This window comes from Onychostruthus taczanowskii, unplaced genomic scaffold, assembly GCF_017590055.1.
Source record: "Onychostruthus taczanowskii isolate IOZ18803 unplaced genomic scaffold, ASM1759005v1 scaffold3, whole genome shotgun sequence".
Taxonomy (NCBI): domain Eukaryota; kingdom Metazoa; phylum Chordata; class Aves; order Passeriformes; family Passeridae; genus Onychostruthus; species Onychostruthus taczanowskii.
Genome location: NW_024500349.1, coordinates 22,357,099 through 22,380,917, shown reverse-complemented (window position 1 = coordinate 22,380,917; position 23,819 = coordinate 22,357,099). Strand labels below are relative to the sequence as shown.

General features: G+C 41.4%; 1 protein-coding gene across 2 annotated transcripts in view; it reads right to left on the bottom strand.

The window, feature by feature from the left end:
* The window catches only part of MINDY4 (MINDY lysine 48 deubiquitinase 4), a 70,471-nt gene that overhangs the window by 37,939 nt on the left and 8,713 nt on the right, over nucleotides 1-23,819 (bottom strand). For both annotated transcript variants that reach the window (XM_041408912.1, XM_041408911.1), the window contains exons 6-13: nucleotides 12,325-12,383; nucleotides 11,879-11,988; nucleotides 10,781-10,897; nucleotides 7,038-7,126; nucleotides 3,284-3,385; nucleotides 2,229-2,292; nucleotides 1,158-1,223; nucleotides 788-855 (exon numbers count right to left, since the gene is read on the bottom strand). In XM_041408912.1, the coding sequence (XP_041264846.1) occupies nucleotides 788-855; nucleotides 1,158-1,223; nucleotides 2,229-2,292; nucleotides 3,284-3,385; nucleotides 7,038-7,126; nucleotides 10,781-10,897; nucleotides 11,879-11,988; nucleotides 12,325-12,383 (675 nt within the window). The remainder of the gene's footprint in view (nucleotides 1-787; nucleotides 856-1,157; nucleotides 1,224-2,228; nucleotides 2,293-3,283; nucleotides 3,386-7,037; nucleotides 7,127-10,780; nucleotides 10,898-11,878; nucleotides 11,989-12,324; nucleotides 12,384-23,819) is intronic.

The following is a 23,819-nucleotide window of genomic DNA, read 5'->3' as shown; positions in this document are numbered from 1 at the left end:
AAATCAGCCTCGTGCTGCTTTCAAGTGCAGCTGCTCTCTCCCTGTCACTTGTTTATTGCAAACTGGCAGGGAGCAGCTTCCCCTTGCTCCTGGGGCTTTTCACATCCGTGAAAATTTGGCTTTGTATCCCGACCCACTGACACTCACAGCATCACAGAAACACCTTCAGCCTGTGTAAAAACTCAGTTAAATGCCACTGGGCCTGGGCAAGCCTCAGGGAGTTTTTAAAGAGGTTATGAGGACTTCCCATGAGTTAAAATCAGAATATTCACGACAGCAATAAACTGACAGCAGATCTGTCATACATTCCCTACAGCTACCTAAAAATGAGCTGCCTCACCCATTTTATTCTGGATTTTCCTTTTATCACTGGCAGAGACTGGGGAAGTCATCACAGGTTATTCCCCCCTACCTAAGACACCAGAATTATATGAAATAAATAACCCTTTAAATAAGTCTTGCTTGAGCTGTCAAGGTAGAGAGAACAAAAAACATGTTCAGACATGATACATAATGTTTAGATGGAGCATTTGATGTCAGATGTGGTGGACTGACCACTAACATATACATATAAACATAGATATATATATATAATTATACACACACACAAGTGTGCGTATACAAGAAAAGCCAAGATTAGGTGGGTGAATCTGCACAACACCCCCATATTTATCAGGGCAAACACCAGGACAGATTACAAAGGCCAGAGATTGAAGCACACCATGGATTTTTCTCCTTTTCCCAGCTCACTTTGCAGTTTATGAAACAAGGCTAGAGAGGCACTCACAGGTTGATGGATCTTGATAAGATGACAGACACAGTGAGGAGGATGCAGCCATAGGGACCAATTTCAAACTGAAAAAGAAAAGGTGTTAGTTTGGTGTTATTTTGTTTGTTTGTCTAGGATTTTGGTTCTATTTTGTTTGCTGTGTATAAAATTTTTTTGCCCAGTTCTCCAGAAATGCAAATGGAACTGAAGGCAGAAGGAATTGCTGTGATTTCTGCTAAAGCTGAATTTGTTGCTGTGTTTGTTAAAATGCAAAACATGTCCATGGAGTGGCAGAAACAGTTCAGAACACACTGTGTGAGAGTAACAGATACAAAGACTGCCAGCTGAACCATAATTTGTTAAATTGATATATAATTAAACAGAATACCTGGTGAATATTCTGCTGTAGAAATACAATCAGGTCCTCATATCTTGTGGCACTGTGAAGCATTAGCTGGGAAGAAATACAAGAAGGAAAAATGGTGACTTCAAAAACAGTAACTCCATTTTATAACCTGAAAGCTGAAATGAAGTAGTCAAAACTTCCAAACTGCCTGGAAAGATCTGAACTAACAAAAAGAAATAAAGACCTAATGAAATCTAACTCTTACTGTTGTCACTTTTCATAGAATTACACCTCAAAACGTGATATATCCTGAATTTTTCAATGCTGCTTTTTGATGATTTTTAAATTTCTTGAACAGAAGCTTTGATTCAATTTTAAGAATGTCTGTGCAATGAAAAACAATCCCTAGGACAGAGGAATAGTGCAGCTTTAGAAGACACAGGATTGGCAGGAGGCTCAGGGGTTTGAACCTTTGTGGTGAGGCATTCACCACACCCAGAGAATGTGAGTATTCCTATTTAACACCAAATCCAGGAGAGCTCACAGATCCAGGCCCTCACTTCAATACTCTTTGCCTTTTTTTCCATCCTCAGATTTTTGGAGACATCCATTCCCCCGTTTAGGAGGCCAAAAACATTTCCTGCAACCGCTAAAGCCTAGCTGGAGGCAGCGCTGCTTGCAAAGCCATCAGAGAGCCTCAGATGGAAACAAGGCATAACTGGAAAGTGTTCTGCCACTTGGAGCTTCTGGAGTGGGGAAAAAAGGCAAAGAATTCGGTGTAAGACAAGAAGAAAATAGAGCCTTTTCATGCTCATGGTCAATTGGAGGGGGCCACTTTGATTTTTAGTGTGTGTCATTAAAAGCAGGCAGAGTTTTTAGGTTTGGAAGGTAAATAAAGATTAAAAGAAAAGGATTCCAGAAAACCCAACTGCCCACAGCCACTGGGACAACTCAGAGCCAGGCAGGCTATGGGATTTTATTTCCTCTTGGGTTTTGGATCGTAACTAATCTGATTTTAAAACATTAGGAGAGCAACAGAAATCAGATTGATTGAACTGAAACAGGGAAAGCAAGAAAGAGGATCTGGAGCATGGGAGTCACACAGAGCCTTACAGTTTCTAGGATTCCATCTGCCTTGTATTTCCCTGTGGGAGTGAACTGCTGTCTTCCTGATGGCCTGAAGGGGATATTCAGACAAAACTCATGTTAAAAGGAAGAAAATGGCATTAAAGAGAAATCAACATGTTATATCAGCTGAATGATGTGCCAAAGATTTGCATTATTATTATTTTTAATGACTTTTTAAAAAAAGATTTCTTGTAAATAAGTTTACACTGCAAATCAAACTTCTATCAGTGAAACAAACACTTTATCTGTGCTGTGCTCTCTCAGTCTAACATGAATTACAAGTTTCTCCATAAAAAGAAAGAGGATAAATATAAGTTTAAGATGTTAATGACAGTTTTTATTGAAAAATATTGTTAGAGTAATGACATTCAAACAAGCAGAAGAACATATGTAAAACATCACAGAGGAAGCAGGTTTGAGATGTAAAATATGTGAAATATCATTTGAAATGTCTTTGATTTTGCTGCTTCTATTTCAGGTTTATGAAGGATTTCTGTGTCCCAAGGCCTCTCTGTTATTTTGCAGCTATTTTAGTTGATTTAATAAAGGAAATTAATTATGACCACAAAATCTGACTCACTTAAAAATGTCCTTTAGGTTCCAGTGCAGCCAAAGCTAAGGATCTAAAAGTTGGATGGTTTGTGTACAAGCAGCCTAATTGCATTGCATAAACCAAGCAGGCTACACAGCAAAAGGAGCTTAATTCCAGCCATAATGGAATATCCTGCAATACAGCAGCAGAATGCTGCATCTGGAAAAATAACTCTTAATAAGATGATTTTGGAGGATCCCTACAATCAAATAAATCCAATCCATCAATCAAATAAAGATCCAGGATCTTTCACAGCAGCTTCAAAGTGTTTTGCCTATTCTGTCCCAGCTGCTGGGGCAGCAGAAATTACATTATGCATTGCCCCTTAGGCTGCTTTAGGTGGCATAAATGCAGCTTACAAATAATTTCTATTGTAAATCAGGTAGATTTGGGACAGATAGAGGTGCAAGGGCAGTGTACAGTGACTAAAAGTGCTTCTCCTACTCACAGTGCCACCAGGGCTTTCTCGTGGCCCCCCGCACGCCACAGAATGTCAGCGAGAGCCAGGGAGAGGCACTTGGTCCTGTGAGCTTCTGAGGGCTGGAGACAACTGCAGTCCAGGAAATAAAGGAGAGAGAAAGCAGCAAAATGTGAGGGAAACCAGATTCAGGGCAGGTTTGTCCTTAAAAGAACACCAGCATCTTTAGAGAGAGTTTTATCATGGTTAATAACAAGCCTCCGGTGAGCTGCGTCAATAAAATCTTTATTTAGGTGCCTCAGCTCTTCTACAGCTGAGAAAGAGACAACCTGGATGGCCAAAAATGCTGTGAGTTGAAGAGGCATTGTCACTGGGGAGACGTTGCAGGGGTGAAGGTAGAGCTGAACCCCACCTTTCCCTGGGAAGGAGAGAGCACGAGAGCAGCCAGGGCACACCCTGCGCTGAGGCTGCTCAGCACCTGCACAGGGAGAGGCCACAGATGTCACCACTGGGCTTCCTGGAACCATCCTCTGAGGAGAAACCTCATTTCAGGCATTTAAGAAAGTGCTTTGGACTTCTGGAGATAATCAGACCCAGCGAAGGGAGCTGTAGGGAGAAGAATTCTCTTTAGATTGCTGCAGAACAAACTGGGCACAATGGGTGGGTTTCTTGTCTAGTCAGAAGGAAAACAGGCATTGGAAGGACATTAATTCACCAAATTGACCAAATTAATTCACCAATTGACCAAAGTCAAGTGTTAACAGCTCTGTGCTGCTTTTTGGGGGATCTCTATGAGTTTATGTTGCACCTAATGAGGGTTATAAATAACTGTAAACTTGCCATGTCCCTGTCTTCTGTGACACTGCTCCTGTCACACAGGTGAATTTAGGTGATGAAATTCACAGTCTGCACTTCCAGGAGGTCATTACTTAAGGCAGTGTCTGATTTATAAGGAATGATTAAAATAAAACTGGTTTTATCATTAAAAGCAATGGATGAAAATCAAGAGAAGAGTAAATAAGGTATGATCAACAACAGGAACTGGCTAAGCACAGATCTGTTATCACACCCTGATCTTCTAAAAGAAAGAGTTCCTCTTCCACAGAACATATTTTTAATTATTTGGAAAAAAAAAAGCAGGAAAATGCTTCAGGGAACAATATCATATAGGCAAATAATGGACAAGAGAAGCTACTTCATCTCTAAGTCTGTAATAAAGCTTTCAGTATTCTTCAACAGGATTGTTTTACGTTTTAAACTTGATTTTTAGTTTCTAAAGGCATTCATACTTCGTTTCTTTCTGAAGTTTTTACTTTTTAACCCTTTTAAACAAATCGACACCATGATGTTTTTACCCACTACTAACCTTTCTCCTAAGTACTATCTGCAATAAATGCTGCTTGCATTTTTTTTTTTAAGACAACATGTGCCCCAAAATCAAGACCTAAAACATTTTAGGACCAGGAGGCTGAAAGTCCCAGAGTGGAGAACAGTCAGATTTGAGAATAAACCCAATATCCATGAGACTGAAGAAGTGGCCAAAAACCCCATGCCCCTGGGAAGAACATAACTGGAGTTTTCTCTAGTGGCTCCAAGAATGGCAGTCTTTGAAATTCAGATTTTATCAGTTTTTGAGTGTTACCAGCATGGGAGATGAGGACAAAACCTGTTCCCACTGTTTGAGTAAAAGATCTAATAACTCAAAAGACTAAACAAGAAACACCAAACATCAAAAAAATTAAACAGACTTTCAAGTTCAATGTCTGCCTTGAAAATAATACTAATTTAGAGAATGTTTCCCTCTCTGAAGGATGTGAGATATGGGAAATAATTGGTGAGCGTTTTCAAGTGAAAAAAAAATTACAATCACAACTTTCTGTTATCTCTGCCTGTGTTCTAATACAGACACCCAGAAATTAATGGGAATCACAAGTAATTTCTGTGTCTGAGAGAGGCAGCAGAGGAAGAAGGAGACATGACAATTATTTCTTGAGTGCTGAAGAAGCCTGAAACCAAACACTTCCTGTGAAGCAGTTGATAATTTGAAAATCCAGGTTAGAGTTAGAAAGGAATATTTATCCTCTCATTTGAAGCTCAGAGACTTCCCTTTCCTTCTACCTGCTGAAAGCTTCTGCCCATGGCAAACACAGCATAAGAAAAGTATGTTTATCTCATGGACAAAAACCAAAAATCTTTTAAAACCATGTGGATAATAAGAAGAGGAAAACAGGAGAGGCAAATTCTGCCAAGTAAACAGGATTTGTTGGAGATGGCACAAGTTGGGACACCCAGTTTAAAAAACCTGGCCTCCATCCACTTATTTGGGTGCCATATAATTTTATTTCATGTATGATCTCTGAACCATGCAGCAAGAGGGAAATTATCATCTCTGTTTTCACTAAGGATGACCTGAGACACAAAGGGACCAAGGAGCAGATGATCAAAGGCTGTCCTCAAAGCTGAAAGGAATTCTTGGTTTTCACAGCCAGAAATAATTCTTCTGTGGAGATTCCTGGTCATAAAATCTAAGTATGCACTGAGTTCCCTGCAAGAAAGTTTCTGAGGTTTTTCTTTTATGTAGATGAGAACCTTGAAAAATCTGCCCTCATTATAAACTGAATGAGAATCTTAAAGGTTTTGCAGGATAACTTCTGTCACTTCCCACCCTGGATGCTGAAGAAAAATAATGATGCTCTACAGGTACCTGTTTCTTTCCAATATTGATGAAAAATGGCCCAAACAATGAATTTACATTAAGGGTAAGGCAGACAGCACTAAGGAATATCAACACACACCACAGCATTTTCCTACACACATCCAAGCAGAAAAATGGGTATTTAAGGCCAAAATTTAATACAAGAGGAACATTTTTATATTGTAAGGTAATGAAGGATCTCAGCATGAAAGCTTCTCTCCAGGCTAAATCAAAATCAGACTAATGGAAGTCACAAATAAAAGAAGGTGGTGTCAGCATAAACCCTTTTTAATTTTCCCTATTAAACATTTTGTTCCTTTAAGGCACAGGCAGGCTTTGTGGAATTTGTCTTTTGTAAAGGACTTAAAGTCTTATTGAAAACAAGAGGAAAATACATGAAAACTGGTAACAAAGTAATTTTTGAGGCATTATTTTCCATAATTTAATTCAGTAACCCATGTTCCTTTAGCAACATGACAAGCACATCATTATTACAGCAGCCCAGGCAATTTCCTTGTCAGCAGCAACACCTAACAAAATTCCTTTAAAGCAAGTGGAAAATACACAGAATATAAATTCAAATTCCATTAAGGAGTCTAAACAGGAATGATCAAAAGCCGTTACAAGAAAAAAAAAATCACTACAACTTTAATTTTTCAACCCCGTTGAGATTCTTAGTGCCGAACACTGGATGAACTTGATGGTCTTTCAAACCTTGATTACTTTTTTGTTTGAAATCCAATTTCCATGAGGACCTCGAGGCTAAATAATTTTCATTGGCCTCAATTCAAGCTGTTTGGTTTTTCTAGGGGTTCTTGGGTTAATCACAAGCAATTACACAAATAAGACACCAACTTGTACATTCCTACAGTTCCATGGGAAGCAAACACAAGTAAATCAGAAGCTGCTTTCTTTCTCTCTGTCTCTCTGAAACAAAAAGAAGTTCACTAAGTTCAAACTCAAAAGGCTCCTGAGTGGCTGCAGCAGAGAAATAAAATTAATAATAATAAAATTGTTATTTCTAATTAAATTATATATATATTTTTTTTTACTTCTGTAGGCAAAATCCCTGAAGTTTCACGGCCTTACCGGGTGTCTTTGTTCCTGTTGGTGTCTGCAAAGATCAGCTGCTGCAGGACACAGGCTTGGACAGCAGCCAGAACCCCACATGGGCCACCCTGGGGGAAAACAGGACACTCCATCAGCAAAAAACTGCTGGATGCTGGGGAAAACCCTGGGAGCTCCCACCCAGCCCAAAGCCATCCTTTCATCCCTCTCTCTCCAGCCAGGACTTCACAGTGTTCTCTGTGGCTCTGGGGTTTTGTACAACCCAATGAAAATCAGGGTTTTTAAGTGTTTTTGTGGTCCCTGCCTATTTTTCCTGAAAAGAGCAAGACATCTATAATGTCAAAAGAAATGTGGGGTTTTATTAAAATCTGAGCTAGATGAACTAAAAACCTCCTGATCCCTACTGAGCTGCAGTTTAATTTTCAGAGAGAAATCAAATCTGAGAGTTTGCCAAGGACTGAAAACAAGCCTTGCTCTTGTACCTCCCCTCAGCAACCTGGAGTTCCACCTGCAGCACTAAACAAAGGTTTCAGGTTTCAGTACAGCACCTCAGATCCTCCCTCTCTCCCTCTCACTGGGGAAGAGAAAGAAAACCAAGAAAGTCTGAATCCTTCCAATTATCAATCTCAGAGGTAATAAATTGCAATACCAAGAAATGCCATATTAACTTTAAATTTTATGGATTCATAGCTGGTTTTGGGCTACATGCAGTACACAAGGCATCACAGACACCACAATACCACCCACCAAACTCCTCTCAAACCCTGCAGAAGAAGGGGAAGGGCAGCCAGCCCTGATGTTTTCACACAATGGGATTAAAGGATCAGTTTAATTCTCTGACTGTCCTAAGTGCAGCACCAAGGGAAGAGGACCAGCAGGTAAATGCAATATGGAAATTAGAATAGCTACATACTGACACCTTCTCATTTCTCATTTGTATTATACATACTCTGCCTCTCTAGATTTATTTAAATAACTGATGAGTGAATAATCTGAAATACAGTAAGGAAAAAAGCAAGGTTTGTGTCAGTCTATCAGGGATAGCCTCCCAGTCAAAAAAGAAATTACAGGATTTATTCTGATTGTCTTCTTATAGCACCACAAAAGCTTAACATAAGAAAGAAATGAACAGTTGTTCAGCTGAATTGAATTTTGGAAGTGAGGAGGAAATATATGAATGAGCTGAAACAGGCACAATCTAAGCAAAACACCATTCCTGCACTGGAATTCTTGGTGGGGAATTTAATGTCTGGAAGTGATGAGATATCCCTTCTGCAGGCTGGAAACACCAAAATAACATTTACTGTGGGCCAGTGACCACCAGAGCCATGGCTCCTTTTGGAGTTCAAATGAAGATTTAATATCTTCTTTTTCCACTGGGCTTTCTGAGATAAGCAGCTTTCTTCTGAGATCACCAACCTAATGAAATGTTTAACTAGATGAGGTAAGTTAATTAAACATCTTAATGACATGTTTATTAGCCATTGTCCTTGCCTCAAAGCCTCTCTTCCTCTCATTTCTGTGTAAGGGTCTACTTCTCCCAGGCCAGATAAAGATTTTCTGCATCAGCACAGAGGCTTTAACGAGTGTTTTGGAAAAAGGAGCCTACAAGTGTTTACTGAATTCCTCAGATCCCTGCTCCTGAGGGGAGAGACCTTGTGTGGACACCCCAAGAGCAGGTGCACAGCCCCAGGGCTGGCATAAAAGCATCACGAAGCTGGGGAGGATCCACTCTTCCAAGGGATCTGGTGGATTTTTGTGGAGGAGGTTTTGCAGCAGCTTCTGTGAGCCAGAGGGAAGTTTGATGGGAGGATCCATGTTTGCCCCTGAAAGAGTTTCCTGCCAAGGTCATTGCCATGGAAACCAGGAAAGAGGGAAGGATAAATAAGAGAAACCTGCAATGAACACTTTGTTTGTCTCTTCCGACCAATGAGTAAAGTGTAAACTTAGGAGTTTTTTAAGAATGTATAAAAAGCTTGCGTGCAATAATAAAAAGGGTTTGAAGCCTTCTGAAAATGGAGTGTTGTTTTGTATTGTCTCCATCTCAACCATGACCATCTCAACTTGGACAGATTTTGAGGGGACAGCTCCGCAACCCTGTGGCACGAGGGTGATCCCTGGGCTGAGCCTGTGAAACCAAGGTGAGCAACACAGAGCAGAGAGGGGTGAAGCTCTGTCTGGGAGTCAGGTACTCAGACAGGGCTGAAAGGGAGAGCTGAGAGGAGTCACTGGATCAGAGAGCACCAAAAAATCTCTCTGGATCGGGCACGTGCTGGCCAGGCTGGCCCAAGTCATGGCATGGTGGTTTTACCAGCTGTGGTCACCACGGGAACCTGCTGGACATTCCAAATGTGTCCCCCTGATGGACATTCCAGATGTGTCCCCCAGCTGGATGTTGCTGGATGTTGCCCCATGGCTGGCACAAAAGCATCAAGCAGCAGGGGAGGATCTGTTCTTCCAAGGGATCTGGTGGATTTTGGAGGCAGCTCCACCACCCTGTGGCACGAGGGTGATCCCTGGGCTGAGCCTGTGAAACCAAGGTGAGCAACACAGAGCAGAGAGGGGTGAAGCTCTGTCTGGGAGCCAGGTGCTCAGGCAGGGCTGAAAGGGAGAGCTCAGAGGAGTCACTGGATCAGAGAGCACCAAAAAATCTCTCTGGGCTGGTGCAGTGGTTTTGGTTTGCCAATTTTAGATTTCCTGGCCAATGTACCAATGAGTGTGGTGGGTTTAGTGCTGGCTAAGAACCAGTGCACTCACTAGAATGTGCTAGAATGGACTTATTTCCTGCTGTGAGGTAGGATTAGGAGAAAGGCAAAGCAGGCTCAAAACTATGAAAGGGTATAAAGAAAAATTTATAAATAGTGACTAAAAGAAAGAGTAATAAGAATCAGAATAAAACTTTCAGGACACTTCCCCTCCCCCTACAACTTCTTCTTTCTTACTGACAATATAAAGAGACAAAACTTCAAATTTTCAGTCAGTTTGCCACCTCTAGAATAGTCTTTCTTTAGTTCACTTAGGGAGAGAAGTCTTTCTTCTTAATGTTCTGTGATGCCAAACTTGCACAACTGGGCACGTGCTGGCCAGGCTGGCTCAAGTCATGGCACAGCTGTGGTCACCACAGGGACCTGCTGGACATTCCAGATGTGTCCACCTGCTGGATGTTGCCAGGGAATTGATTAAAACCTCGCTGTAGGGAGGAGCTGGGATCTTGTGGCTGCAGGAGAGGTGAGCCCACCAGCAGTGCCAGTGTCCCAGGGAGCCTGCAAGGTGTTTGTTCCTTTTATTTCAGGAATGAACCTCATCACCTGACCCCAGTATCTTCAGCAAGTAAAAATCTCCATGTCATTTTCCAGGCAACTCTTGCTACATCTCATTTTGAGTCAGATCAAGCTGCATCTTTAATTTGTTTGGCCCCACATGTCATTTTTCTCTTACACTCCACCCCTGGTTTATGCTCTTTTATTCTTTAACCACCACTGCGTTTCAGCTCCAGTGGCTCCTCCTCCTCCTCCCTGTGAATAATTCCCTATCACACACACACACACACATTTGCACACTTTCTGCAGTTTTTTCACATTTTCCTCCATCCATCTCAAGTCTCCCATCATGACTTGACAAGTTGATAACATCCACTGGTAACCACAGTTTAAAGAAAGACAAAAGTCTTTAGAAAAGCAATTTTTTTTCACTGCTGAAACACACAGCCTTTGTAAAGTCAGTGTAAAAAGCAAAGATCACTGTCAGGAAGGAATTTACAATACCTTTTTCTGTACAATGCCATATTTTAGCTGTGGGATATTGTTAAATGTAAAACTCTGGATTTTCCATTCTTCACTGAAGCAACAAAGACTGGAGCCAAACAGAAGATTTTTTAATTCCTATCAAAGAAAGAAAACAAATTTCTTGATTTAAAAATAAATCCAAAACACAATAATTTGTAGAAAAGAAGGCAGGAGTGTGGAAGGGTAATGACTAACTGTACAACCATCCTCTTCTGTTTTATCCATACTGTAAATAGCAACACCCCAATGAAAAGGAGCAATATTTTCCTTTTCCTGCCATATTCCTTCCACTCATAATGCTGGGAGCTGCTCAGCACTGGAAAATATTTATGTCTAATGTCTGGGGCAGAGTTTCCCATGAAAGCATCCCAGTGCACTGCCTGAAATTTAACAGCTGGAAGAGCAACCAGTGGTGACCTGAGGGAGAAAAGGACCCTGTACAAGATAAATGTTAATTAAATGTCTGATTTCTGTATTTCAGGTGGTGCAAATCCAGACCTTGGCCCTGAACAACTGCAGACCACAAGCAGCAATAGCCACACTGAATAAATTGCATTCAAGCTAAAGCAGAGCTCAGGAAATAAAAATAAAACTACTCAGTAACTTAGAGTTACTCTAAGCTCATTGATCTAGAAATTAAATTGGAAGACACCCTCGTTATTTGGTCTGGGTTTTTTTCTCCTCTGTCTGAATGGGAAGGAAAAGTATTTAATAATTTCATCTCTGCTCAAAATAGGGGAGATAAAAAAGGCAAAAACAGTGAGAGGGGAATAAGAAACCACGGTCAGTTGAAAGGACTGGAGAATAAGCACATGAATAACTGACTAGGGGCATTAAAGAAATAATACAAGCTTAACTAACTAAAGCTATTATCTGTGCTTCAAGTGGGCTGATGCATGAGGGTATTTTTCTGAATTTAGGCATCCCTAAATTACTCTGTCACCTGGACAAGGAACAGACTCAGGAACACAGCACATGTTCAAAAACACAACACAGAGCAACCCACTGCAGCTTTGGCTAAAGAAATTCAAATAACAACCTCACAAATCTATTTACTTTTACCATAATTACTCTTACTTTTGCAAGAGAAATATCAATTGCCTTTGATATTATTTGAAGCATATAGAGTGTTGAAAGATCTGGGGTTTTATTGACTTCTCCAGCTGTCTCTTCATCCTCAACATCAACTGAAAGAAAAAAAGAATCAAGTGTTGGATGGAAAGAATTGTTTTCTCCAGCACACTCAGTGCTAGGGGCTCATCAGCATGAAAATTAACATTTATTGTCTTTATAAAAAAGAAAATAGTTTTAGCCAGAAAGGGCAGATAAAAATACATGACCCAGCCTTTGTCTGATCATTTCTTACTGACTTCTTTGTCTATTTAGAAGTTTATAGCAAATTAAATTGCTTTAAATCAACTAAGAGTTACAAAAAAAGCCACTCCTTTTTATTTATTTGGCCACAGCTGCTCTGAACAATACAAAAGTTGGCAAAAGCCAAACTGAAACTTGACAGAACTTACCCAAATCTAGGACTTCTTTCATCTGGTCTTCTTTACAGCCAGTGGATGTTGGAGACTTCCTACATGAAAATTAATCAAGAAATTAATGACAAAATGTTCATTTTAAATGAGAAAAGGTCTTTGAATAAATAAGAAATAGGGTGCATTCCCACACAAGGATAGAAATTTTAAATGTGTGTGTGCTTTTATATATAAAATAAATATATGGAGTAAGAAAGAAATGGTGTTGGAGAAAAGTCATTTTCAGGGGAAGAAAGCTGCACTCCAGGAGTTTATCAGGAAAAGAGCCAGCACAGAGCAATACCCTGTGTTTGATCTGGGATTTCAGTCCTGTTCCAGCATCAATCTCATTTCATCTGTGTGATATGAGAGATCAGATCATAAAATAAAATTTAAATCCCTGACAGGGATCAGGATAAGATTCAAATTAGTCATTAAACTACTTGAAATATCCAAATAATACAAGTGGTAATAGGTCTTAGACTGGTTCCTTTACCAGGGTGTATTTTTAATCCATTAAGAGGGATCAGTTGTTCAATTCCTCTTGTGATTTAATTGTATATTATACAATTAATAGCTTAACATTCTTATGAATAACTGCTAAAAGGACTAAGCGTTTAAACTTGGCTGTGAAGTCAGAGCTGAAATAAAACATTTGATTTTTGGAAATGAAATGGGGTTTATTCCTCCTGTTGAAATCACACCAAAACGTACTCAGAATCAAGGAACACTTTTGAATAACCGCTTCTAAAAATGGCAAAAATTGACCTTTTTTTTTTCTTTTTTTCCCAGAAAAGCAATACTGTATCATAGACTTTTGCTTTGGAAAAAAAGGAATTGCACTGACAATCCTTTCAAAAATAGAATGGAATAGTTTCCTCAGCAACATTCTTTGTATGCACGATATTACAGCAACAACTGCTGTCATGTCACATACTTTCCATGAGCTTAATTTCCTTTTCAGAGTATGAAATAATAAAACCAGAACTCAGACATATCACACTCAGGATTTGCCCAGTTTAAAGGCATTTTGGCAGCTTTCTCACAGATAGTATTTGATACTATAAGAACAGAAACACTTCTCTTTTTAGCTATAAATAAGTTAAAGGACGGAGGCAATGAAATGTGGGTGGCCCTGATTCAGGCCAGGCAGAATGGAAATGAATCACCCACATTCTAGGAACTTCAGGTAAAAATAAATGGGAGGCCCAGCAGGTCAATAAAAACAAGAGGACTGGGAGCAAATTTGTGTAGTGGCACAAGCAGCCCTGAACTCCCACTGAATATTACTGTATTTTTATGTGATACAGAATTGAATAGAGTTGATTGTGGTGTATTTTACAACACAGTCAGATCTCCCCTTGGTGTTTCCTGACATGAATTTCAGCTGAGATTCCCTTCCCATAGCTGCTTGCTACTATTTTCCTCTCTCCTGGTCACGGAAAGGGTCTTAATGACAATAAATTCACCATAAAATATTTTTCAGCCAAGTGATGTCACTCAGGCATAACCAAAAGCCACATTTTTGTTTTGCCTGAGATTGCAAACTATTTTCTCTACTTTTCTAGTGCTTCTTCCCAGTCAACCCATTTCTATCTAATTTTGCAAAAGCTTTTTAACACCTTCCAAGGCCAGGTTGGACAGGGCTTGGATCAAGCTGGTCTAGTGGGAGGTGTCCCTGCCCATGGCAGGATGATCTTTAAGGTCCTTTCCAACAAAACCATTCTGTGATTCCGTGAATTCTGTGACTTTGTAATTCTGTCATTCTGTGATTCTGCGATCCTGACACTTAATGCAGCACTACAGTTTCTATTTCTAAATGAAAATGGCCACCCATGGTGCAATTCACACGTGGCTCTCCTGGCACCAGTTTTTGTAGCGTTAATTCTCTCTGGAACGTCTAAGAGATGCTGGTTCTACACCCATTCCAGGAAGAACCAAGCCCGGGATGCAAAGTGCTCGGAATTGTCAAGGCTGAGAATTCCCATCAAGCTGAGGAAAGCACTGACATCCAAGATTAATGTTGGGTGTTTTCTGCCTAAGTGGGGTATTTTTGCAGGTGGAGGTTCCCCTCCTTGAGGGAAGCTTGTGTTTCTCAAAACAGCCAGGACTTTTATTGCAATTTCCATTTCAGCAGAGGGCTGCTGTTCCAGGAAAATTTATTGTAGGTGTAAAACCAATTGGTTGGAACACTTAGGGATGGGGGAAGTCATCAATCATGGCAGGAAAATGGGACAGGAAGAAAATATGCTTCATTCTAAACATACTATACAGTACTTTCTCTAAATATTTGAACATTCCTCTCTGGCCTCCAAGCAGTGCAGGAAAATGGATTTACAGAGAAGAGCTGAACTCACTGGGAGGGAGCTCATTGGCACAATAATGGATGTGCATTCCACCATTTCCTATTTACACCAACACTCACAAGAGGTCAAATAAACAAAGGGGCCTAAAAATTAAACATTGGTGGCTTTAAGGTGACTGTGGTGGTAAAACCCATTTTCACTGCCAGATCACAACAGCTTTTCTACTGGACGTAGAATAGGCAGACATATCTGATATTCTTGGAATAGTGAATAAAATCTGCAGAGTAGGTAATCAAAAAATAGCCTCTATTGCTGTTTGCAAAAGGGTAAAAAAGGCCATTCTGTATGGTGCAGCTTGTCACTGCTTTGGGGCACAATTAAAACATCAGATTTATTAAAAGAAATTGTAAAGATACAAAGGACATGATCACAATCAATATTTTTCTACAGGAAAAAGTTCTTGTCATGAGGGTTTAATATAACTTCTATCATGCTGGCAAGGCTGGTTGACAAAGGTAACAGAGACTCATGCACTTAATTTCCCCTAATTTCGTTTTTAGTGAAGACCTGCATCGGATTTGATTTGAACATTTACAATATGAAAAATTAGCTGGTGAAGAGATGACAGATAGATTTGTGAACACTGACAGATATAAAACAGGTTAATGAGAAACTTGACATTGAAAGGGTAATTTCTAATAGAAGTGGTCACTTCTGATAGAAATAGATTCCTTCACACATGAGTCTGCATTTGTCCTGCTGAATTTTACTAGCTGTGACAATGTGAAATCTTTGTTGGGAAGGTTTGTATATAAAAAAAGAATTACTATAATCACAGGTTGAGCTACAAGGTGGTTTGAAGTGCCTGATAAGTTAGGCTCACCTGAACACAAATGTCATCCATTGGCTGTGAATAAATATTTATCTCCAGCTACAAAATCAGAATTATAATAAAAATGGAGCTGCTTTGTTCCTACTGTTCTCCACCAGAGATTCTGGAGTGTGAAATTCCCACTGGAATTTCCAAGGAGCTCAGGGTGAGCTCACCATTATGTTCAGCAGCTCAAAACTGCTGGCAGCAAAATAAACAAGAATCAGTATTTTTTTTTTTTAAAAAAGGACATAAAATTCCACAAAATAAAAATGCACAGCACCCACAAGACACTACATAAAGCACAGGAAAAGGTTCCCAGATTTTGGCACTCAACCAATTCACATCACTGGAGATGAATCCAACCCCCTGCTCTGTTCACCATCCATAAAGTACCCACTCTGTCTCATCTGGGCCTTCAACTCTTAGGCCATTTAATTTTTAAGGATGTGGAATATTTGTGGTCTTCCACTTCCTGCCAGAAACCTCAGATTTTTAACAGTCCAAACCATTGTAACAATATAAATGATCTTCCTGAAAACTAATATCAGCTGTTAAACTGGGAGATAAAAGCTTACACTGAGGATGGGGTATTCTCTTATATCTTATTATAAAAAAAGGTGAATTCAAAAAACAGGTTACTGGTGAGCCCACAGAGATTTTATCTCCTTGTAAAGTAATCTTAGGGGTAAATAGTGGTAAAAAACTTCCTTGTGCTACCTGCACACAAATAATTTTTTTTAAGGAGCAAGTAATTCCACAGAGTCATGGAATAGTTTGAGTTGGAACACACCTCCATGATCCTCTAATGCAAATTCTCAGCTGAATGACTGCATTTCAGGCAATAGGCTGGACTTCTCCAGATTTACCTCCTTTCCAAAAATAAAGAAATTATACAGAAGCCATTTGTCATTTCCAGTAATTGCAAAGTGCCTCTTCCTATGGAGTGCTGGAAAAATACTAAAAGGGCAAATGGCAGCCCCACAGATGTTACACCATGGGCTCTGCTGCCATAAATCCATTGGCACCACACAAAAGTCACAATAGTTTGTAACTTTTATTTTAGGCCCTTTTTTCCGGTCCAAGCATTATGTTACAAAAGGTGTTACACAACTCCGGGCACTTGAAGGTTTTCACTCCTGATTTGGCAACCACAACCTCTCTTTTCATCCATGGGTGAGTTAAATCCATATTCCCCAGGGATGAGCCCGTTTTGTGTGACAGACATTCCTCTGCTGCCAGTTGGATGAGTCAAAGCCAGGCTGACCCCATGGAGCAAGGGAGCAGAACCCCTCCAGGAGAGTTTGGTGCCTCTCTCCAGGAAGGTGTGGCTGCAATGTTCTCACCGTGTTTCCTGCCTCCAAACCCACTCCAAGCACTGGAGATGATGCAGAGTGTGACTGAAGGACAATGCAGAGACCCCAGACAAAGGCAGAAGGAAATGTGCCAACGTAATTTACCCCTGGGCTGCTCCAGGACTGTTCTCACAACGTTTGCTGCCTACAAACCCACTCCAAAGCACTAGAGATGATGCAAAGCATGGCTGAAGAACAACACAAAGACCCCAGACAAAGGCAGAAAGAAATGTGCCACCCTAATTTACTCCTGGGCTGCTCCAGCACTGCTCTCACTGTGCTCCTGCCTCCAAGACCATTCCAGAGCACTGGAGATGATGTGTGACTTGGGGACAGGGTTTGGTGGTGGACAGGGCAGTGCTGGTTGAACTTGCTGATCTGACAGATCTTTTCCAACCTAAACAACTCTGTAACTCTGTGGTTCACTCTGATGTGTTTGGACACACTGACACTTCCCAACCTTTGGAGGGCTGGGCTGGAAGGGGGGTGACCTGCAGGATGTGCTGCAAAGTGTGACTGAAGGACAACAGAGAGACCCCAGACAAAAGCAGAAGGGAAATGTGCCATCCTAGTTTACTCCTGGGCTACTTCAGCACTGTTCTCACCATGTTTCCTGCCTCCAAACCCACTCCAAGCACTGGAGATGATGCAGAGTGTGGCTGAAGGACAATGCAGAGGTCCCAGACAAAGGTGGAAGGAAACGTGACACCCTAATTTACTCCTGGGCTGCTCCAGCACTGCTCTCACTGTGTTTCCTGCCTCCAAATCCACTCCAGAAAAATGTGCCACCCTAATTTACTCCTGGGCTGCTCCAGCACTGCTCTCACTGTGCTCCTGCCTCCAAATCCATTCCAGGGCATTGGGGATGAGGCAGAGCGTGACTGAAGGACAACAGAGAGACCCCAGACAAAAGTGGAAGAGAAATATGCCACCCTAGTTTACTCCTGGGCTGCTCCAGCACCGTTCTCACCATGTTTCCTGCCTCCAAACCCACTCCAAGCACTGGAGATGATGCAGAGTGTGGCTGAAGGAAAATGCAGAGATCCCAGACGAAGGTGGAAGGAAAAGCACCGATGTAATTTACTCCTGGGCTGCTCCAGCCCCGCACTCCTTTCCGCTCTTTCGTCTGGAACTCTGACTCAGCTCCTACTTTCTAGAAACGCCACCCCAGCCCAAGGCATCCTCTTCCTCTCACAGTGGGAAAAACTGATTTGATTCCTCAGGCATTGCTCACACACACACACTGAGAATCCTGGAATAATCTGGGCCTTTCTGGCTGGTTTTAAATGAGATCAAGCCCAAAATGACCCGGCTGTGGGAGCTCACCCTCATTCCACAGAACTGGCTAGCCAGGTGGTGAGGATCTTTAGGAACTGCTCAACACCTCCCAGGATCAAAATTTCATTACTCACCAAATTGCCAAGCATTATTTTAGACAGAGCTAGCCCATCCCACACACCGATTTTGTGAGTAACACTGAAATATTGCAGCCCACCAGGCAAACAATACAGAATATTCCTAGAAAATCTACTTTTACACCAAAATGCACAGTAGGAATGACTGAAGCCAAGCAAATCTGCTGGGTAAATAATGTACATTACATAACTTTGCTGGAACTATTTTTCCTTTCAGTTGGAAATTCAATTTTATTTTTTAAAAATAGCATTAAAGCTGGAACATTAATTAGTATTTCTTATGAAATAATAACCTTCAACAGGCATTGAATTCAACTGTCAAGAAATTATCAGTGCAGTCCAGAAACCTTCTGGGTTGCTTGTGCTCTGCTTTGCTGCTTACACTGACTGAGGGAACACCAAATCCTGCTCAGGACTTGCTCAGAAACTCATGGCCAATGTTCTCTGCCAATCTCCTAATGCAGATCAGCCCAGATTGTGGCTGGGGATGATGCAGGATAAAAAGATAGGAGAGGATATTTACAGTTTTAGGCACTCAACCATCTGTAATTGACAAGTATTGGCTCAGTCTTCCCATGGAAAATAAGCTTTTTTATTCCTGTTAATAACAGAGAGCATGAATATCAATCCTTTAAGGACCACAACACTTTCAAATAATATTTTGAAAGCATTATGGTACTTATAATGTTTATACAATAATATTTTGAAAGTGTCAGATATCTAAAAGAATAAAAAACCAAAACAGCTAAACAACCCTGAATATATTTTTAAGGATTTAAGGAATTTGTTTAAAGATCTGTATTTTTTCCTCTAGGGATTTCCTATTTGTATAAAGAAGCTTTCAGGGCCTTTTTTTTTTTTTTTTTTTTTTTTTTTGGAATATATGAAAGAGAAAAAGCAGAATTCTCACTAACACAATGGGTTCACCTGTACTGTGATTCTATAATGCTGAGGACCAGGCCAGGAGCAGAAGGTGGCAGTTCTTGCCCTGAGAGTCACAGTGTGACAATGCTAGAGACGCCCTAAATACATGGGGGAAATATAAAACAAATCACTAAAACCTAAGAGAAAAACAACAGCAAAAGTTCAGAGCAGCGAATATAAAAATATTTAGCAGACAGTACAAGCTTCAGACAAAAAATGCCTAAAGGAACATGAAAAATATTTAAAGTATTTTAACAGAGGTGATTATGTAGCAAGGAACAGAAACACCAGTCATAAAATCAACTTCAGCTATGGATAACAGGGCAAAACACAGCAAATGGAAGGTGACTACAACAAAAAAAGTTCCTTATAATAGGAACTGCTAGAAAGTGAATATATTATCAGGAGAGAGGTGTCACCTGAGTCATTTAAGACTGGAGCATACAAAACCTGGAAAAAGTATTTCAGCAAATATAAATATACATAGCAGTGATTAATCTGCCATAGAAAGAAATGACTCTAAAAGTTCTTTTCCATCCATAATTTCTAAGACACTATGAAATATGAGCAATGTTCCACTTGGTGTCTCTGGCAATTCCCTGACCCAACCCTATCCATGTTAGAACACAGGGCACTGCTAGGGAAAGGCTTCTTACCAAACATGGAGGAATATTTTGGGAATGGGAAGCACTGAACAGTGCCCAGCTGTGGTGAACTCAGCAGAGAGACTGTGGCAGGAGGAGAAACCTTGGCTCTGAGCTCACTGGCACTTTCCTGGTGGTGGAGCCACAAAGCATGGGAGGGACTCAGCTTTGGGCTGGAAATGATGCCTTGAGAAGGCTGACCTAGAACAGAGGCTTGAAAGGGGTAAAGAATAAAGCAGGGATTTATTAAAAGGCCTCCATGGATCCACCTTGGGCAGCACAAGAGCCCAGCCAGGGCTGCACCCAAGATGAACCCAAATGGTCCCAAAATGCACGAGCGCTCCTGGGGTCTCTCCCTGGGATCAGCTCTGCTCCATGTGCACATTGCAGTTCAGTGTCCAATTCCAGCTCAGCCCCTGCACTCCCATCCTGCTTGTTTTTCTCTCTGCAGCCCACGGGGTTTGTGCTCTTGGGCTGAGATTTGGATCATTTGTCCTTGGTGCCCAGCTGGAGTAGGAATTTTGTCTCCCTGCTCTGTGCAGAGAGCTCACCATCCCCCCTGATGTGAACTCAGACCCACACACTAAAACAGCACAGAATGCAAAAATATAAAAGCTAAAACCTGAGGCATCAGAAAAGACACCTGAATCCAACTTCCACAGCCATAACCCAGTCCCTGGTGCCTGGAATACCCCTCTGCCCTGGCAGAATGCAGGCAGGAGAGCAGCAGCACAGCCAGGCTGCAGCCAGCACGGGTGGCCAGGCACAATCAGGAAACTGTAATCCAGGGGACTGCTCACAATGGAAGGATGAGTGCAGAATCAATTATCCTCCCTGCTCCTGGAGCTGCACACATCTCTGCCTCTGGGCAATGGGATTCACTGCTGCATCCCTCTGCTCACTAATGGCAGCAGGAAATTTTTGTTTTGACGTCACGATACTCCCAGTTCTTTGTGCCTTTCTGATTCTGAGCCCTTCCCTTGGAGTTCCTAGGAAATATCCTTAACTTCAGGTCCCGACTGAAAAGTCCTTTTGTTCCCTTGGTCAAGTTTTACCCTTTTTTGCTGATTTCAGTGCTCTGATTTTAATTTTATGCTGTTTTTCCTGGAAATGGGGGAGGGAAGTTGGTTGGCTTTCTATGTGAAAACCAGAATTTCAAGCATCACACACTCTTCTTTGTAATTACCAGAAGAGAAATGGAGTTGCACAGAGCAATCTGCCCCTCTAACTCAGGCAAAGGTGGTTGCACCCCACTGCAGAACTGCCAGCTCAGATTTACTCATCCAAAAATTATTCAGCTGACAACTGGAGGGTTTCCACAGCACCACCCCACTTTGCACTGATAGACTTAAGGGAAAATTAGGAAAACACTTCAGGGGCTGCAGGAGCAACAACTGCAGCACGCCTCTGTAGTCAAGACAAAAGAACTGTTTCTCAACTGTTCTGAAGTGGGTTTTTCTTTCCTTTCTCCAATTTTGTTTGCTCAAGCTGTGAAATGGGGAAATTTTGACCTTCTAACCCCATGTAACCTTCCCAAAAAGTCCTTATTCATCGTGGGCTTTTTCCAGAAAAGCAACAGAAAGTTTTTAATGCAAGGATAGTCATCAACTTCAACACCCATTTATTTCTTTACAATTTCTAAAGAACATGAATTCCATTCCACTCACTCTTTATTCTGTGTGCTGAGGTTGATGATAAATATTCCCCTGCAGCAGGGGATTCAGCACCAAGGAGAATCACAGCATGATTTAGAGGTCACCTGGCCCAACCCTACCTCAAGATATTAAAGCAAGCAGAGAACCTTTCCTTGCTGCCATTCCAGGCTCTCTCTAGGATAAAAGACTCAGGAAAGTCTTTATTAATTTGCTGCCTGTGACCTGAGTGATGTTCTCTCAACACCATCTCTCCCAAGTTCCTACAAATCTCAAGAAACCACAGACACAGCAATTTTTAGGTGGAATCTTGGATCAGTCACTTGGACTGGGTACTTTTAAATTTAGGTTTTTATTTCCTTCAAAAATCTCTTAAAAAATAAATAAAGTAGTGAAAAATCCACATTGTATTTGGCCTTGCACACAAATGAGAGGAACAGAGACTCAACAAAAAAAGGGGAATACTCCTTTGAAAATGAACAATAAGCAAGAGCATCAAAATGACCAGAAAGGGGTTTCAAATTCTCCACTGAAGTGGCGCTGAGACATAAATGTCACTTTTAATTTCTTAAGTTAAATAAAATTGCTGAGAAGGAGGAATTACTGATATATTTCTGTATAAATGGGTGTGCACTGCTTGCACAACATCACCACATCCCAGCATTTAAAGCCTGGCTCCAAATAAGATGGAAACTCCCTTCTTCCAAGGAATCACATGGAAAAGACAAGAGGCCATGGGTACAAATTACTCCTGGGGACATTCCAATTGGACACAAGAGGAAAATTTTTCAAAAGGACAATCAGCCATTGGAACCATCCCCCAGGGAAAAGTTTTGAATTCCCAAACCCTGGGCACCTTTAAGATTTGGCACAAAGGGTGCTGGGTCACCTTGTCTAGACTGTGCCTTTGCCAAGGAAGGTTGGACCAGGTGATCCTTGAGGTCCCTTCCAACCTGGTGATGTGGGACTCTGTGAACTGAGAAATTCAACTGGCTGCTGGCTGCTTACAGCTGAGGATAAATGAAGATTTGCTGCCACCTATATGTTGCTTTTCTCATGGATTAATTAAAAACAACAATTCTAATATAAAACCCACCTGCAGAATCTGGGTAGGTATAAAACCTCTACAGCATGTGATATTTTTCTATTTAATAACCCTTCATGGCTTGGTAAAAAATACAATCATGGCAATAAAGAACCACCATTGACCCCTATAATTTCTTTCATTAAAAGGTGTGAGTCAAAATGCCGTGCATCTGCCTTTCCCTAGAATATTTTATGGCCAGGAATTCTTTTAAAGCTTGGAAGTGGTTTTACTTCCAATTTTTTCTCATGTTTACACAGGGTGCCTTCAGCTTGCATGCTGTTATAGCACTATTAGCATGGGAGAAAAGAGAATCAAAAAGTAAAGTAAATGGAAGGAAGAGTAAGATTTATCTTTAGTTTTCTATGGGGAACAAAACCAGAATTGCAGATGCTGTGAATGAGCCAGCTGTGGTTAATCCTATAGAGGTTTTCTGCTGCTCACTTAAATACTGAGATTAGCATTTAGTAACAGAGAATGGAAGAGGATCCAGACAAATACCTGCTGTATTTACACTGCAGTTTTTCACTGTATTACCACTGCAATCCATTGGTAATTACCACTGTAATACACTGTATTACCACTGTGATTTTTCATTCTTTAAAATGTTCAATCACTTTGACCAAAACATGCAGGATTTGGCTGAAGAGAAATAAAAGTCTTGCAAGAGCCAGGTCTAATATTGTGGGTGTTTATTTGGAGCCTCTATTCCTCCCTCTGACCTCCAGGAGCCCCAGCAGCCCTGCTGGGTGCTGTGGGTGCTTCCAGGAGCTCGGAGCTCAGCAGGGATCCCAATGCTCTGCTGGATCAGCTCCCACTGCCCGGAAGGAATGAACTCTGGAGAGGGCTCTGCTTAGGAAAGGGCTCCCTCTCCTGCTCCTGCCGAGACCAAAGCAGCTCTGGGAGGGAAGGGAAATGCTCCCAATCCCTCCCTGCCTGCAGGGATGGAGCACAGACAGGATGGCAGCACATCCTGAGGGTCACCCCCTTCCAGCCCAGCCCTCCAAAGGTTGGGAAGTGTCAGTGTGTCCAAACACATCAGAGTGAACCACAGAGTTACAGAGTTGTTTAGGTTGGAAAAGATCTCTCAGATCATCAAGTTCAACCAGCACTGCCCTGTCCACCACCAAACCCTGTCCCCAAGTGCCACATCCACACTGCTCCTGAGCGCTTCCAGGGCTGGTGACTCCATCACTGCCCTGGGCAGCCTGTTCCAATGCCTGACCACTATTTCAGTGAAGAAA